This window comes from Drosophila kikkawai, chromosome 3L (genome assembly GCF_030179895.1).
Source record: "Drosophila kikkawai strain 14028-0561.14 chromosome 3L, DkikHiC1v2, whole genome shotgun sequence".
NCBI classification, from domain to species: domain Eukaryota; kingdom Metazoa; phylum Arthropoda; class Insecta; order Diptera; family Drosophilidae; genus Drosophila; species Drosophila kikkawai.
This window is the reverse complement of record NC_091730.1, coordinates 6,549,727-6,565,759: the sequence shown is the minus strand read 5'-3', so window position 1 is coordinate 6,565,759 and position 16,033 is coordinate 6,549,727. Positions and strand designations below refer to the sequence as shown.

General features: G+C 49.6%; 4 protein-coding genes across 8 annotated transcripts in view; 3 read left to right on the top strand and 1 right to left on the bottom strand.

Moving 5' to 3' along the window:
- kst (spectrin beta chain, non-erythrocytic 5 kst) overlaps positions 1–8,501 on the top strand; it is a 34,615-nt gene extending 26,114 nt beyond the window's left edge. For 2 of the 5 annotated variants that reach the window (XM_017165726.3, XM_070285693.1), the window contains 5 exons: positions 14–5,918; positions 5,988–6,318; positions 6,374–6,496; positions 6,649–6,957; positions 7,841–8,501. In XM_017165726.3, coding sequence (XP_017021215.1) covers positions 14–5,918; positions 5,988–6,318; positions 6,374–6,496; positions 6,649–6,957; positions 7,841–8,103 — 6,931 coding nt within the window. In that variant the 3' untranslated portion in view covers positions 8,104–8,501. Of the gene's footprint in view, positions 1–13; positions 5,919–5,987; positions 6,319–6,373; positions 6,497–6,648; positions 7,198–7,840 lie in introns of all 5 variants that reach the window. The other 3 variants (XM_070285692.1, XM_070285691.1, XM_070285694.1) reach the window with 3 other exon arrangements.
- An 862-nt stretch (positions 8,502–9,363) lies between these two features.
- Positions 9,364–9,708, top strand: LOC108073928 (drosomycin-like). Its single transcript, XM_017165728.3, has one exon. The coding sequence runs from the start codon at positions 9,419–9,421 to the stop codon at positions 9,629–9,631; it is 213 nt and encodes a 70-aa protein (XP_017021217.1). The 5' UTR covers positions 9,364–9,418; the 3' UTR covers positions 9,632–9,708.
- A 304-nt stretch (positions 9,709–10,012) lies between these two features.
- Positions 10,013–10,378, top strand: LOC108073866 (drosomycin-like). The gene has a single exon (XM_017165652.3). It carries the CDS (start codon positions 10,079–10,081, stop codon positions 10,289–10,291), a length of 213 nt encoding a protein of 70 aa, XP_017021141.1. The 5' UTR covers positions 10,013–10,078; the 3' UTR covers positions 10,292–10,378.
- Positions 10,379–12,176: 1,798 nt separating this feature from the next.
- Ythdc1 (YTH domain containing 1) lies at positions 12,177–15,616 on the bottom strand. The gene is made up of 3 exons (XM_017165840.3): positions 15,460–15,616; positions 14,408–15,304; positions 12,177–13,840 (listed from the first exon to the last, which is right to left on the bottom strand). The coding sequence occupies exons 1-3, from the start codon at positions 15,473–15,475 to the stop codon at positions 12,558–12,560; spliced, it is 2,196 nt and encodes a 731-aa protein (XP_017021329.1). The 5' UTR covers positions 15,476–15,616; the 3' UTR covers positions 12,177–12,557.
- Positions 15,617–16,033: the final 417 nt, after the last annotated feature.

Sequence of the window (16,033 nt, the reverse complement as noted above, 5' to 3'; positions counted from 1 at the left end):
TTTTCCCCCGAAGAACTTCCTGGGAGAACCTTCTGCAGCTGCTGAACCAGCGCGAGCAGAAGCTCCATGCCGCCGGCGAGATTCACCGCTTCCATCGGGACGTGGCCGAGGCCCTGTTCCGGATTCAGGACAAGAATGCTGCTCTGTCAAACGAACTGGGCAAGGATCTGAACTCTGCTTTGGCTTTGCTGCGCAAGCACGAGGGCTTTGAGAACGATCTGGTGGCCCTGGAGGCCCAACTCCAGGTGCTGGTAGAGGACTCTGTGCGCCTGCAGGCCAAGTATCCTTCGAATGCCACGGCAATTGCCCAGCAGCAGGACAAGGTGGTGGCTGCCTGGAATGACCTTAAAGAGAGGTCCACTGCTCGCGGTGATCGTCTGGCTGCCAGCTCTGATCTGCAAACCTTCCTCACCGATGTCCGGGACATTGTCTCCTGGTCCTCCAACCTGCGGGCTGCCCTCCAGGCCGAGGAGCATGTCAGCGATGCTGCAGGAGCCACGGCTCTGAAGATTCAACACGATGCCATCTATGGAGAGATTGAGGCCAGGGAAGACAAGTTCCGCTACCTCAACGAACTGAGCGACTCTATGGTCCAGACTGGTCACTATGCCGCCGCCGATGTGGAGGAGAAGTGCGCCGCCATGCTGGACGAGCGCCAGAAGCTGCATGCCGCCTGGAACAAGAAGAAGATCATGCTGGAGCAGAAGATCGATCTGTTCTGCTTCCTGCGGGATGCCAAGCAAATAGACAATCTCTCCAGCTCCCAGCAAGCGGCCTTGAGCAGCTCCGACTTTGGCCAGACCGTGGAGGATGTCCAGAACCAGATCAGGAAGCATGACGAGTTCGAGCGGTTGATCCAGACGCAGGAGGAGAAGGTGGCTCTGCTGCAGGAACACGGCCGCAAGCTGATCGAGCAGCGTCACTATGATAGCGCCAATATCCAGACCATCCTTCAGGGCGTCCTGGGACGCCGCCAGAAGGTCAAGGATCTGTGCGCCGTGCGTCGCTACAAGTTGGAAGATGCCCTGCTGTACGCCAAGTTCGTTAGGGATTGTGCCGAGGCAGAGTCCTGGATCAGCGAGAAGCAGAAGAAGCTGGAGGCCGATGCCGCTAGCTATGCCGAGGTGGCCAATCTGGACGAGAAGATCAAGAAGCTGCAGAAGCACCAGGCCTTCCAGGCCGAGGTTGCCGCCAACCAGGGTCGCATTCAGGAGATTCAAGACACCGGCGTGATCCTCCTTAGCAAACAGCATGAATCCTCGCCCGAGATCAAGCTGGCCATCGAGAGAGTGCTGCAGGCCTGGCAAGGACTCCTGGCTGAGCTGGAGCAGCGAGGTCGGGGTCTGGAGGAGGCGCAGGACAGTCTGGAGTTCAACAGCCAGCTGGACAAGATCGAGGCCTGGATACGCGACAAGGAGATGATGGTGCAGGCCAGTGACACGGGCCGCGATCTGGAGCATTGCAACGCCCTCATGCGGAAGCTGGACGACGTGGACTCGGACATGCGAGTGGACGACCAACGCGTGAAGCACATCAACCAGCTGGCCGACAAGCTGATGAACCAGGCCCAACTCCCAGCCGATAGCCAGAGTGTGGACAAGCGGCGCAAGGACTTTAACTACAACTGGCGGCAGCTCCAAGGAGCACTTAATGCCTACCGTGCCCTGCTGGGCGGTGCCAACGAGATCCATGTCTTCAATCGCGATGTGGACGACACGGCGGAGAGAATTGCCGAGAAATCTCTTGCCATGAGCTCCACGGACACGGGAAGGGATCTGGCTGCAGTCGAGGCTTTGATACGACGCGAGGAGGCCTTGGAAAGAGATATGTCAGCCGTCAAGCAGAAGATTGATCATCACGAAACGGCTGCCGAGTTCCTGATCAAAAAATATCCAGAACGTGGCGCTGTGCACATTGAAAGGAAGTTGGAGGAACTGCACAAGTCTTGGGGTAATCTGCAGGCCTTGTCCGTCAAGCGGCAGAGCATCCTGAACGAGGCCTACTTGGCCCACAAGTTCGTGTCGGACGTAAAGGAGCTGGAGCTCTGGGTGAACGACATGGTCAAGAAGATGAACAATGCCCAGGCTCCGTCCACGATCAATGATTGCGAGACGCAGCTGGAGCTGCACCAGGAGCGCAAGGTGGAGATCGAGGGCAGGGAGGAGGCCTTTGCTGGACTCAAGAAGCAAGGTGACCTGCTATCCACGCGACCACAGCAACAGCAGCCGGAGAATGTGCGCAGGTACCTCCTGGTTCTAGAGGAGCTGCATCAGACCCTGAACGAGGCTTGGACCGAGAGGGCTAGGGATCTCACCGAAGCCCATCAGCTGCAGCTGTTCAAGGCTCAAGTAGAGCAAGTGGAACTGTGGCTGGCCAACAAGGAGGCCTTCCTCAACAACGACGATCTGGGTGATTCCTACACAGCGGTGGAGCGTCTCCTCAAGAAGCATGATGCCTTCGAGAAGCTGCTGCATGCCGATCATGTGGATACACTGCAAAAGTTCGCCAATAGCATACTGGAGGGTGAGCCCAAGGATGCGGATTTGATCCGCGAGAAGCTGGCCTACATCCTAAGGAGGAAGCAGAAGCTGCTGGAACTTTCAGAGGAGCGCAAGCAGCGCCTATTGCAGTCCCTTCAGCTACAGGAGTTCCTGCGCAGTCTCTACGAGATCGATCGCTGGCTGGTGCAGAAGCTCCAGGTGGCTCTGGACGAGAACTACCGGGAGCCAAGCAATCTCCAAAGCAAAATCCAGAAGCATGCCGCCTTTGATGCAGAGCTGCTGAGCAACTCCCCGCGTGTCCAGTCGGTTATCCATGAGGGCGAACGCCTCATCCGCGGCGAGCACTTTGCCCGCGACGAGATCGCCCAGCAGGTGCAGCTCCTCGAGGGGGATTGGCACAAGCTGAAGGCTGCCTCCCAGACCAAGAAGGACAAGCTGCAGCAGGCCTACGAGGCCCTGGCCTTTAGCCGCAGTCTGGACGAGTTCAACAACTGGATGGACGAGGTGGAGCTGCAGCTGAGCAGCGAGGATTATGGCAAGGATTTGGCAGCGGTCAGCAATCTGCTGAAGAAGCATGAGCGCCTGGAGGCCGATGTGGCCCATCATGGTGAGCTGGCCGATCAGCTGAAACAGAAGGATGAGCTGTTCTTCCAAGCGGATCACTTCCTGCGCCATGAAATCCATGAACGCGCCACAGCCAGCATACGTAGGTACAACACCCTGCACGAGCCTCTGGGCATACGCAGGGAGAACCTCGAGGACTCCCTGAGTCTGCAGCAGTTCCTCCGCGATGCCGAGGACGAGCTGCAGTGGCTGGCGGAGAAACAGCTGGTGGCGGGATCGCAAGACCTTGGCACTAGTCTCCTGTCCGTGCAAGGCCTCCAAAAGAAGCACAACTCTCTGGAGGCGGAGCTCACCTCCCAGGAGCCCTTGATTCAGGCGCTTCTCCAGCGAGGTCAGCAGATGATCCGCGACAATCATTTTGCCAGCGAGCAGATCCAGTACAAGTCGGAGCTGCTCCAAAAGCAACTTGTCCAGCTGAGGGACTTGGCCGCCATTCGACGACTGCGTCTCCTGGACGCCGTGGAGAGTCAACTGTTTTACGTGGAGGCCAACGAGGCGGATGCCTGGATGCGAGAGAAGCGTCCAGTGCTGGCCAGCAGCGACTATGGCCGGGATGAGGTCTCCGTGCAGGGTCACCAGAAGAAGCTGGAAGTCCTGCAGCGTGAACTCACTGCCTTCAAGCCCTCCATCGAAAAGGTGGCTAAGTTGGCCACTGGGCTGATCGAGAGGAATCACTTTGACAGCGCCAACATTGCGGAAAAGAACGGTCAGGTGGGTCAGCAGTACGAGGACCTGCTCCGCCTGGCCAAGGAGCGCGAGCTGCGCCTTGGCGAGTGCAAGAAGCTGTTTGAGTATCTGCGGGAAACGGAGGAGCTGCACGAGTGGGTGGGCGATCAGATGACCGTGACAGCCAGCGAGGATTACGGCGAGGATGTGGAGCATGTAGAGCAGCTCATCCTGGCCTTTGAGTCCTTTGTTTCCAACCTGAATGCCAATGAGGCACGCGTGGAGGCCTGCCTGGAGCGTGGCGACCGCCTCATTCAAGAGAACAATCCCTACAGGAGCTCTATCAAGTCCAAGCGGGATGAAACCAAGCAGCTGTGGGAGGAGCTCAAGGATCTGGTGCACGCTCGCCAGGATGCCCTGGCGGGGGCCAAGCAGGTCCATGTCTACGACCGTGTGGCCGATGAAACCATCCAGCTGATCAACGAAAAGGATGCCTCACTCATCTCCGAGGACTATGGCCAGGATCTGGAGAGCATTCAGGCTCTGGGCAGGAAGCACCAGGTGTTTGAGTCCGAACTGGTGGCCATCCAGGGCCAGGTGGACTCTGTCTTGGCCGAGGCGGTCAAGCTGGGCGAGATCTACCCAGATGCCAAGGAGCACATCGAGGTGAAGCGGGATGAGACTGTGGAGGCATGGACGGATCTGAGGGAGAAGACGGGAGCCAGGAAGAGCAAGCTCAGCCAAGCGGAGCAGTTGCAATCCTACTTCGACGAATATCGCGACTTGATAGCCTGGATCAATGAAATGCTGGCCAAGATCACGGCCCCCGAACTGGCCACCAGCGTGGCAGGAGCCGAGCTCCTCTTAGCCAGTACCAAGGACCACGACACGGAGATCCGTGCCAGGGATGAAACCTTCGCCAAGTTTGCAGCCAATGGCCAGCAGTTGATTCAGGAGAAGCACTTCCTCGCCCACGAGGTGGAGGACAAGATCAAGGTCCTGCAGGCGCGTCACGAACTGCTGAAGCACACGCTCAACAAGCGCCGCGAGATCTACGAACTCAACTTGGACACGCAGCTCTTCCTTAAGGATGCCGAGATCCTGGAGCAATGGATTAGCAGCCGCGAGCCTCAGCTCAAGGATGCCAAGCTGGGCGACTCGATACCACAGGTAGAGGATCTATTGCGCCGGCACGAGGACTTTGAGAAGACGGTGGCCGCCCAGGAGGAGAAGTTCCAGGCCATCAAGCGGATCACGCTGCTGGAGCAGCTCTTCCGTCAGCAGCTGGAGCAGGAGAAGATCAGCAAGCGGCAGGAGAAGGAGCGCTTGGAGAAGGAGCGCCTGGAGCAGATCAAGCAGCGGGAACTGCAGCGCCTGGCGGATGAGCGGCGGCGAGCGGAAAAACAGCAGGAACATCGCCAGAATGCTGCATCGCAGGAGAAGACCCCCATCTTCTCCTCGCCCATGGTAACCCCAGCCCAGACCGCTGGCCCCGGAACCCAATCGCCCTCGGTGGGTCAGGCCCAGTTGAGGCCACAATTCAGCGATGAGAACGAGCACTTGGCCCTGCAGAAGAGCAGCTCCAGCGGCATGTTTGGTGATCGCCTGCGTCGCGGCTCCGCGGATGCAAATGTAAAACGAGCGGAGAGCATGAAGGTGCAGCCAAAGCAGGCCAAGAGGACACCCTCGTTTACCACCAGGCGGCGGGCTCAGTCCTTCAGGAAGAACCAAAAGGGCGAAGGATTCGATCTACCGCCCGTAGAGATCCAGGGAAGTCTGGAGCGCAAGCATGGACTGCAGTCGGGAGGCAAGAAGGCGCCTGTGCGGTCATGGAAGCAGTTCCACACCGTGCTCTGTGGCCAGTTGGTGTGCTTCTTCAAGGACGAGAACGATTTCCTGCAGCAGAAAACAGCCACGGCGCCGGTCAACATCCTGGGAGCCAAGTGCGAGCGGGCGGAGGATTACACCAAGAAGAAGTACGTCTTCCGGCTGAAGCTGCCCGATGGCTCCGAGTTCCTGTTTGAGGCTCCATCTTTGGACATTCTCAACGACTGGGTGCGCAAGATATCCTTCCATGCCAGTCTGCCGCCGAACCTACAGCTGCTCAGCTACGACGAGTCCATGAAGGTGGGTGTTTCTCTGAAGCAAGTGAAGTTTTTTAACTTATATTTCGTCTTTTTTCTTGCCTTTCTGTAGCAACAGTCGAGCAGCTCGCCTGACATTAAGGTTACCAGCAGCGTGGAGTCGCCAGTCAGCTCCCGCAACTCCTCGCCCGATTCCCAGCGTCGCACGAGTGGTGGACAGGTACTGGATGGCACAGCTACTCCCCAAATGGCCTTCCTGCAAAGACAGATGCAGCAGCAGCAGCAGCAACAACAGCAGCAGCAGCAATCCCAGCCCAGTTCCCCCAGCTCTGGATTCGACCAGAAGCCACCCATTCCGCCCAGAGGAGCGCCACCGGTGGCCAGCAGTCGCCAGAGCCAGGAGAATCTAGTTGTGCTACGCAATCGCCAGAGTTCCAGCAATGGTAAGGAGGATATGTCCTTTAAAATGATATTATTTAAAGGGAAAATATTTCCTAGATCTGACGGACGGACGCTCTGCCACCTTGCCCGCCGGCGGTGCCAGCGGTGTGCAGCAGAACGGGAACAGCTTTAAGGATGACAGTGCGGTGCTGACACGCAACAGCGAGGCCAGACAATCGGGTGAGTTTTCCCAAGGGAGTAGTAAGTAAGGCAGCCATTTGTGTCTCTCTGTCCCATACACCACCACCGCCACCTGCTCCTCCTCCACATTACTCCTCCTCACTCACATTGTACAAAATTGTCCTCTTACAACGATGCCGCTGGGCTATTAGATAATCCGCCGCCTTTACCCACGACAATGCCACCAGTGGGTGGCCACCAGAGGCAGCAGCCCCAGCAGTCCCATTCCCATCAGCAGCAGGCGCAGGTTCAGCAGCGTATCAATGCCTTCAATGCGGCGGCCAGTCAGCCGGATTACTACAACAACAACCTGACGAGACAGCAGCAACAGCAGAGGGTACCCTCCGGCAGGATCGATTCCACGCGCAAGTTCATCGAAATGGAGGCGCACAACAACAACGGCAGCAGCGGGAGGACCAGCGTAACTTACTCCAGCAGCGGGGCCAGCAGCAATGGCAATGGTAATGTGAAGCAAGGCTCCATCATCACCACCACCACCACCACAACCACCTCAAGTACCACCCACCAAGTGACCTCGAGCAGTCGCACGGTGTGGCATTTAACCAGCTCGCCCACCTCATCGACCAAATCATCATCCGGTGGCTCCGCGGAGCCTAACAATGCCATCAGTAATCCAAGCTATATGGGTCTGCATCTGAATAACAATAACGAATCAAATGAAATTGGAAACGGAATCGGTGGTTAGACGAAACTCATCCTTAATCCTAACACAAACTGTATATTATGATTTGGCCTTGATCCTGGATTCTTAGACTTAAGTGCATGGTTAAAGTTATGGCTGATCAGATTTCTGTGTATATATTTTATTATCTATTTATCTTGGCTCCTTCTGTATATATTCTTCTCTGTTTATGGCTGATATTGTCTCCTTGTATATATGTATATATTCTTCTCTGTTTATTTCTGTTTTTACTGCATGCCTGCCTTTAAAAGGTTGCTCTACCTTCAAACCGGCCAAGCTAACCCGGCGTTCCTATCTGCGCACGAGTTTGCAAAGTATTTTCTATTGATTTTTCTTTAAATATTTCAGGATAACTCTATACTTGATCGAATTATCTGCAGCTCGAACCAAAACGACTAAAGAAAGAATCTTGAGAAAGTGAAAGAGGCAGCTGAAAAGAAACGTTTGGTTCGAGTTGCAGAATTTCAAAGAAACCTGTACCTTTTTCCCCCTTTCCTTTAAGTTAAGAATAATATCTCTTAATGCTAGTTCACCTCCTGAAACTCCACTATATGTTATCCACATACTACTCCTTGCATGATGATTCTATATACACATTTAAAGACTCCTTTCACTCACACTTTTCTTATTTATACCGTCAGGTTGGGGCACCACCCGCTTTGAGAGCAACCGACCCGTCTCCCTGCAGCCCGACTCAATCAGCTTCTCGCGCGTCTCCGCAGAGAGTTCCAGCGAGAGCGAGGCCCAGTCCATATCCTCCGTTTCGGGTGTGAAGGGAAGCAGCAGCAAGGGCACCAAGGAGGAGCGGCGCAGCGGTATGTTCCGCATCTTTGGACGCAAGGGAGACAAGGAGAAGGAGAAGGACAAGGATAAGCGGCGGTCGAGTCAAGTTCCGCCGCAGTGAGAACAGATGCAATTTTCGGACAATTGATAGAAGACAGACACGATCAACCATCCAGGCCGAATTGTTTTTGTATTTTTTATATACATATATACATTATAATTATTTAATTGTATGCCACACACACAGACACAACCTTAATGCGCCAAGGGCCAACAAATTAAAAAAGAAAACAGAATCAGAACCGAAAAAGTTGAAAAATTACCGTGTGTCTACTTAAAAGCTAAAGCGATAAATGAAAGTATAAAAGAAATATATATATATATAAAGTCAATGTTTTAATTGCATTATAAAATGTATGTGTAAGTTTGTTCGTTGTATGATTATATTTAATTTTCGTAAAACAAAAAGAACCATAAACAATAAATAATAAATATTATACATATTGTGAGTGATTATAATTTGGATTTTTAAAATTAAGGAACTGAAGGGAATATATTTTAAGGGGTGTGTTATGAGGAAGTAAATTTTAAACTCAACTCAAAACTGAAGTAAAAAACTTGATAAGTGTAAAGATTGAAGTGCGTTGTGAGGCATACTTTTGGGCTGAGACTGTCCTCTAAAGATTTATGATACCTATACTGACCTATTTTAATGATAATAATGTAGGCGAGGTAAGTTTAGTTAGAAGCATAAGCATAAGTATTTATATTTTTAGTCTTGTCCTAATTTCTTTATGAAAGCAGCGTTTTCAACTTTGCAATCCTTATCTTATTCTTTCTTCTTTACCTTCTTTTATTACTTGGGATTTTCACAATCAATATTAGCCTGGGGTTTTTACAATTTTATAAAGATGAGCTTGCGACCTATTATATTCTTGTCGTGAGGTTTTATTGTAAGGTCAAGCCTAGTGTATGCGAGCAATGGTGATAGAAAAATGAGTCAACATTTAAGATTTTGTATCATAAATTCAAGACTCAAATAAAAACTAACATAGAAAATTTATTAAATTATTGTCTAAAAGGCCAGAGATTACCGAAAGTCATCTATAACCTGATTAGAATTTAAAATGTTAAATAATAATAAAATATATGCACATATGCAACCAATCGACCCTTTGTGAAATCCTTATCTAAATCAGCGTTATTTGTATTAATTTATTACCTGGGAATTTACAATTAATCCTAAATAAATCTGGGTTTTCCACAGTCTAACAAAGATGCCGTAGCCACCTTTTATATTCTTATCAAGTGGTCTTGTTATATTTGCCTCTCTCCGACATCGAGGGATCGGACACCCCTATAAAAGCTTATACGTGGCTTGGGGAATTCATTCGTTGCTCAGAATTCTTTGAGTAATCATAAAACGCTATATTAAGATGGTGCAGATCAAGTTTCTATACTTTCTCTTCGCTCTGATGGCCCTCGTTGTCCTGGGATCCCAAGTGGCAGAAGCCGACTGCCTGTCTGGAAAATATAGAGGACCTTGTGCTGTTTGGGACAATGAGCTCTGCAGACGTATCTGCCGGGAGGAAAACCGTCAAACTGGACACTGCAGCCCCAGTCTAAAGTGTTGGTGCGAAGGATGTTAAGCCATCTCTGCCTCCTGACTTTATTTTCAATGTATAAATTCAGAAAAATAATAAAGTTGAGCGTGCACATTTGTAAATGTATTCTATTATCTATAAAGGGAAATACTCTAAAAATTTAGAATTTCAGAAATAACGGGACAAAAAATAAAGTTGTTTACTCACAACTAAAATATTATCTAGTTGCAACTTATCGCTAGGCTGTCCAGCTTAGCATAAAGCTTGAAGCGTTAAGTTAACCAAATACACAAATCGTGAAAATAATGAGATAAACAAATTGCAAAGCAAATTAAAAATATTTATTTAATGGTTTCCCCCCACTCATTTGCACAGTTGCTTGATAGTGGGTTCGTCCGGCGACTATATAAGCTGCTAATGGAGTGGTGGAGTTCAAACGCTTCCAGTAACTTCGCAATTACATATTTGCTCCCTCAAAAGTCAAAAGTTAAAATGGTTCAAATCAAACTTACTTACCTTTTCTTTGCTTTCTTGGCCATTGTGGCTCTGTGCTGCAACACGGCCCAAGCTGACTGCCTCTCTGGCAGATATAAGGGTCCTTGCGCAGTCTGGGACAATGAGACCTGCCGACGGGTTTGCAAGGAGGAAGGACGAAGCAGTGGACACTGCAGCCCCAGTCTCAAGTGCTGGTGCGAGGGATGTTAAGCCAACAACAACCCAATCTATACTTTTTTGTATCATTGAAATGTGTAAATAAATCATAGGCTGTAAAAAGCCTATTTGATTCTTAAAGATTTGGTTTATATTTATACCCTGCAAGAGTATTATAATTTCAGTCAGAAGTTTGCAACGCAGTGAAGGAGACGTTTCCGACCCTATAAACCATATATATTCTTGATCAGCATCAACAGGGGAATCTTTCTAGATATGTCAGGAAGAAATCGATTTTTTGGCCATTTTTGCAAAATTTTATAAGGGGTTACATCATTAAAATTAGCAAAAATGCCCAAAAATTTTGATTTCTTAAAATTTTAAATTTGGTATGCAGTTTTTTTAAATTAATAAAAACTAACACAAAACTGCTTTCCGAATCGAAATTAATGCATTTTTGGCTTAGTTATGATATATTTTAATTGTTACCTGCAAGGGTATACAAACTTTGGCTGGCCAAAGTTAGCTTTCTCTCTTGTTTTCCTTTAATAGGAGTTAGGTCCTGAGGAGCTTGAACATCCTAAAGATAATCATTTAGTTGAGAAATTGTAATTACATTTTCCTGAAATGCTGGATTTACTGAAGTCTTTAGAAAGTAACGTCAACAAGTTTTGATGTAGGTTTTTACTCATGGAGTAATATAAAACCAGAAACTAACCTAGGCCACTTTGGAAACAAGCAGAACAAAGCCTTTTATTTTTGTTTCTTTATCAGAAACCTAGAGTACATACATTTGTATGCTCTAGATAAGTAAGAGTTTATGGAAAAAAGAACAGGAAATCAGATAAGAAGGCGTCTTCATGGTGCATATATGCCAATAAGACAAGAAATCATATATAGCTTTTATAATGACTCGTTTTTACTAAGCTTTATGGCCAAGAAATCTTAACAAAAGGTAAAGGCAAGTAAACATTATATTTTGTTGAAGAAAGACTCATTTAAAATGAGATTTTTAGCTTTGAATACTTTCCCAATAGCTCCATACCAGCTAAGGGCCTTGAATTGCAACCCAAATATATAATTTAAACCCCCAAAAAAGAACCAAAATTTTGTAATATTTTTTATCAGCCTCAGTCTTTATTTATCATCAGTCTTCATCGGTGCTTTTCCATTATTCCCTTCAAGTTTATCTTCCAGCAACCGACGCCAAGTAAGAGGAATCCTGCAAAGAAACAAACATCCCTAGGTCTGTCCGGGCATGTGTTTGTCAGCGGTCAACGCTTGTCAAGAGCGAGAAAATGTGGCAGTCTTATTAAGTGAAATCGATTGGGGAGGCGTTATCGCCCGAGTCAGTCAAACAGTTCGAATGGCTAGAGGTTCGGATTTTTTAACGGAAGGGCCAAGGACCAAGGTGGGCCCGAGGCGACGGAGGATCTCCGGGCCCGAGGTGGAGGCGGATGTGTGTCTGTTTCTGGGACGGTCTTCTGTCGGCGAGACATGTAAAATGGTTAAAAATGGTTTGCATTAGTTTTATACTACGTATAAGGAAGCTCAGATCGGATCGAAAACGACAGACGACGAGGGGACTGGGTCCTCTCGTTGTGAAAGTCTTTTGCTCTTGCTTGGGGAGTTAATCTCCCTTTTAGTTTTCGGGCTTTTTGACGTATTCCCTCTGTTGTGTCCAACTCTCTGGGTTTTTGTGGGACTTTTGCGGTTTAAGGGTTAGGGGGACTCTGGTGGGGTTTGACACACACGTTACACACATCACTGTTTGCACTGTTTGCTCTCTCTCTTTCTCTTATAACTTAAGTTCGTTCATGGTATTTGTTGTTGGTTGTTGTAGTTGTTGGGCGTCTCTTAAAGTCTCTCTTTGATTTTCATATATATATATTTTTTTTTGAGATTTTGTTTTGGGTAAATAAAGTTCACAATTTCTCTCTTTCATTTTGTATTTTTTTTTTTTTTTTGTTGTTTAAAATATTTAATTTAGCATTTAATTTGCTGTTTTGAAATTTGCTTAGGTCGTAAGTCTATGTTTAAATCATAAAGTGGAGTTTGGTGGTGGTTGGGGGAAGGGTGTAGCTTGGAGAGAAATTGGGGGAAAGAGAGTTGTTGTTGTTGTTGTTGACGTTGTATCGATTCGCAGACGATAGCCGTATTCAGGGGTTAGGGTTCCATGGGTTTCCGATCTACTAATTAGTATTAACTTTTTACTTTTACTTTTTGCTTATACCGATGCGCATTTTCAGCATTTTCACTCGCGCGAGAGGATTAGGATTACACTTTCCGAAACTAGCGATTTTAGCGCTGCCGATCCCGCCTAGCGCCTGTTGTCCCGATAGTTTCGCTGGCCGCCGCCGCCGCCACGCTCACCACGAAAGGGTCGCGAATCCCGCGATGATCCGCCGCTGCGATTTCCGTACTCCCGCCGACGAGTGCCCGCGGAGCCGCCGTTGTTGCCATCCCGACTGCGATAGCCACCGGGTCCGCCCAGACCGGAAGCACCGCCTCCGCCGCCGCCGCCAACGCCTGGCCCCATGCCTCCGCTGGCGCCTGCCACCTGGCCAACGCCCACTGCTGCACCATTGCTGCCGCCATTAGGAGCTCCCCCGTAAACGGGAAAGCCTGGCGGCGGCACGGTGGGCAGGCCAGCGTTCTTCCAGGCGGCAAACTCCTCATAGCTGGGCGCCTTATCAAAGCCGGGCGGTGGTGGCCGCTGGGGTGGCGGATAGTCCGGCAGAGGCGGTGCTCCCGGTCCGTCATAGTATCGCACCGGTGGGGGCAATTGTTCGTACATGGCCGCCGCAGCGCCCGGTGGCATGGCACCCGCTGCTCCGGCTCCAGCTCCAGGCATTGGAAGCTGGGCAAACGGCGGAACGAACGGCAGGGGCGGAAGCTGGCCGTGCATATTTCGCATGTAGTCTGCCACATATGCCTCCGCGGCTGCTGCTGATGACATATAGCGTTCCCACGAGGGCATGGTCATCTCGTTGGGACCGCCGGGCGCACCGCCAACGCCACTGCCCATTTGGCGGTAGGGAGAACCGCTGCGCTTGAAGCCACCGCCATGAGACGGCGGCATGCCCATGCCATGATGGTGACGATATGGACGGTGGTGCGGTGGTCCGTGGTAGCTTCTCTTGTGACGCATCGGACCCAGCTGGTCATGGCCAGCTCCACGGCCTCCACGGCCGCCGCCGCCACCACTTCCGCCGCCGCCGTGGCCACGCGAGGATAAACTCCGAGGCGGCTTGTAAATCACGTGTATCCCCTTCTCCCGCATCACTCGGGCCGTCTCCTTGGATTTCTTGAGTATGGGTGTGAGCTCGATCTGCTCGTCCTCGGGAAAGAGGCGGCACAGTTCGCCTCCGATCTTGGGCTCAATCTCCTGGCCGTCGCGACCGATCTTCACCGGCTTGCCCTCGTTCCAGGTGTTGTGCAAGTGTAGGGTGGCATTAAAGGACAGCTCCTTGCGGCAAATCCAGTCCAGCTCGATGACGCCGCCCAGTGCCTTGGGCGAAATGCTCGGCGGCAGCACCCAGGCCACCTGGGGTATGTCCCGCCGCGATGGGGCCGCCATACGCGCGAATCCTGCAAATTTACCTGTAAGCAGAGGGGGATTAAGGCAAAGCAAGATTTATTAGTTGTAGTAAATTAATTTTAAAATTTTAAAAATTTATAAAAAGCTAGCCGGAAAGATTGAAACCCTTTTCCCTCAATGAATCATTGAGGTTCTTCCCTGTTCGAGTTTCAGTAAACACAAAATTAGCAAACAATTAGGCTGAGCTAAGGTTGAGTTATGGAAAGTTACGCAAATAAGTAAGCAGCTGAGATAATAACTAACCTAGTAAAAAGTAACCAACAAAATAGAGCTACGACTTTGCCATAATATCAGTCAAAACAACAACACGATAGCGGAAAACCCCAGCTAGCAGGCAAACAGTGTCTGAATCAAAACAAATATTGCCAATAAAGCTGTATTAAATAATAATTATTCTAATCCCTGAATTAACAAATAAAAAAAATGAAATTTAGGGTTTGTTTAGGCCATCTTTATACTAAATATTATAAAGCAGCAGAGTAAATAAAAGGAAATATATGTATATATATATTCGTTCTCATACCCAACACCAATTACTGGAAAATATTAACATTAATGAAACAACCTACCGCTCTCGTTCACCGAGAAGATGAGCAACACATTCCTGGCCTCCTTAAAGGCCTGATTAAGATTGGCATCGTTCTGCGGCAGTGTGGCCCACACGCTCTTGCTCTTGGACAGCTGGACGTTGTCACTATTGTTGGACTTGATGAGGAAGAAGCGCGTATCCCGGAAAAGATAGTTCAGTTTGGTCATGTAGTCGTAGCCCTTCTGTGAGTGCGTTGGCGGTCCGGCATCCTTCTCGGGCGTGGAGCTCTTGGAACTGGTTTTGCCGCGACCGTTGCCCACGTTTCGCTTGTGCTGGGTGCCCGAATCCGAGTCGGAAGACTCGCTATCGGACTCGAGGGCTGGAAGCGCTGGTGTTTCATCCTCGGCCTCGCTGCCATCGCTCTTGTGGCCGCCTGATTCGTTAGCTGCATTGGAGGCTGTCTTCTTGCCTCTCGCCTTCTTGGTGGGCGGCTGCTCTCGATCCTCACTGGACGGGGACTTGACCTTGGGCTTCTCGGGCGTATCCGATGAGGATTTTTTGGCTGACTCGCTGCCCGTGCGCTTCTTCTGTTCTCTCTTCTGGTTCTTGCCGCTGCCATTCACCTCCTCCGGCGTGGGTTCCCGCTTGCTCTTCGTCTTGGAGCCCTTTGCAGGCTTTGTCTCTGGTGCCGGGGAATCCTTGGCCAGCTTCTTGGTCTTTCGCTTGCCCGTGCCCACCAGCGAGGAGGTGGCGGTGCTCACCGAACTTATACTTGGTTCCGAGTCCGTGGAATCGCCGCCATTCGACTCCGAGGCCTCGCTGCGTGTGTTGAACTCAAAGTCCTGCAGCTCCTCGGCGATGTCCGCCTCGTTCTCGTCCAGCCCCAGGTGCACTGCGTCCAGATCCGCCATTTCGCGCATCAGCGGCGTTTGTTTACCTACACAACAAAAAATCAACCACAAGTCCCGCGGAGCACCCACGCACACACACACAGACGCAGCAGACAGAGACCAAGAAAAATATAGAGAAAAAACGCCGATCGATCGGCCAGGTGAGAGTCCGGCGTCGAATTGCAGCTAATCCAACACTCACTGGCTGCTCTTGGCATTAACTGCGTGGACACCGGTCTAGTGCCACTTTTGCTTCACTTTTTAATTGCAATACAGCCTCCAAAACGCGAAATTAGCCAAACTTTAAAAGATTTTTTAACAAAATTATGCGATGATGGCGGCGATTAGAGATGGACAAACATTGGTTGCTCACGCATTGACGATCTGGCAATGTTGGTCGCATTATCGATCTGGCAATATTGGTCGCTCATAAACGAAAGATCTGGCAGCGCATCAGTGCTGATTACCAGACTACCCCTAGGGCGCCAATATTTAAAATCAATTCGCACCTTTTGCTTATTCGTTTAAAGATTGTCACATATTATATATTTTTAAACCATTCGTAAAATATTTTAAATATCCAGCTTTTTTATTACTCTTTTTTATTTATATGTATGTACCAATACATATTTATGTGTAATGTAAAATTAGTTACAAATTAAATTAAAAAAAAATTTAATTAAAATATCGATTCCTATTCTTTCTAAACATATAGATTAGTAATAAATAAACAATTTATCAGTTTTTTGTAATTCCCCTGAAGAATCACTCAAATT

Excerpts from the sequence above, each read along its gene's own strand:
- LOC108073866 (XM_017165652.3), top strand. The coding sequence starts at position 10,079 with ATGGTTCAAATCAAACTTACTTACCTTTTCTTTGCTTTCTTGGCCATT.
- Ythdc1 (XM_017165840.3), bottom strand. Across the intron at positions 13,841-14,407 it reads CTTCTCGGTGAACGAGAGCG|GTAAATTTGCAGGATTCGCG; the intron begins GTAGGTTGTTTC and ends CTCTGCTTACAG.
- LOC108073928 (XM_017165728.3), top strand. The coding sequence starts at position 9,419 with ATGGTGCAGATCAAGTTTCTATACTTTCTCTTCGCTCTGATGGCCCTC.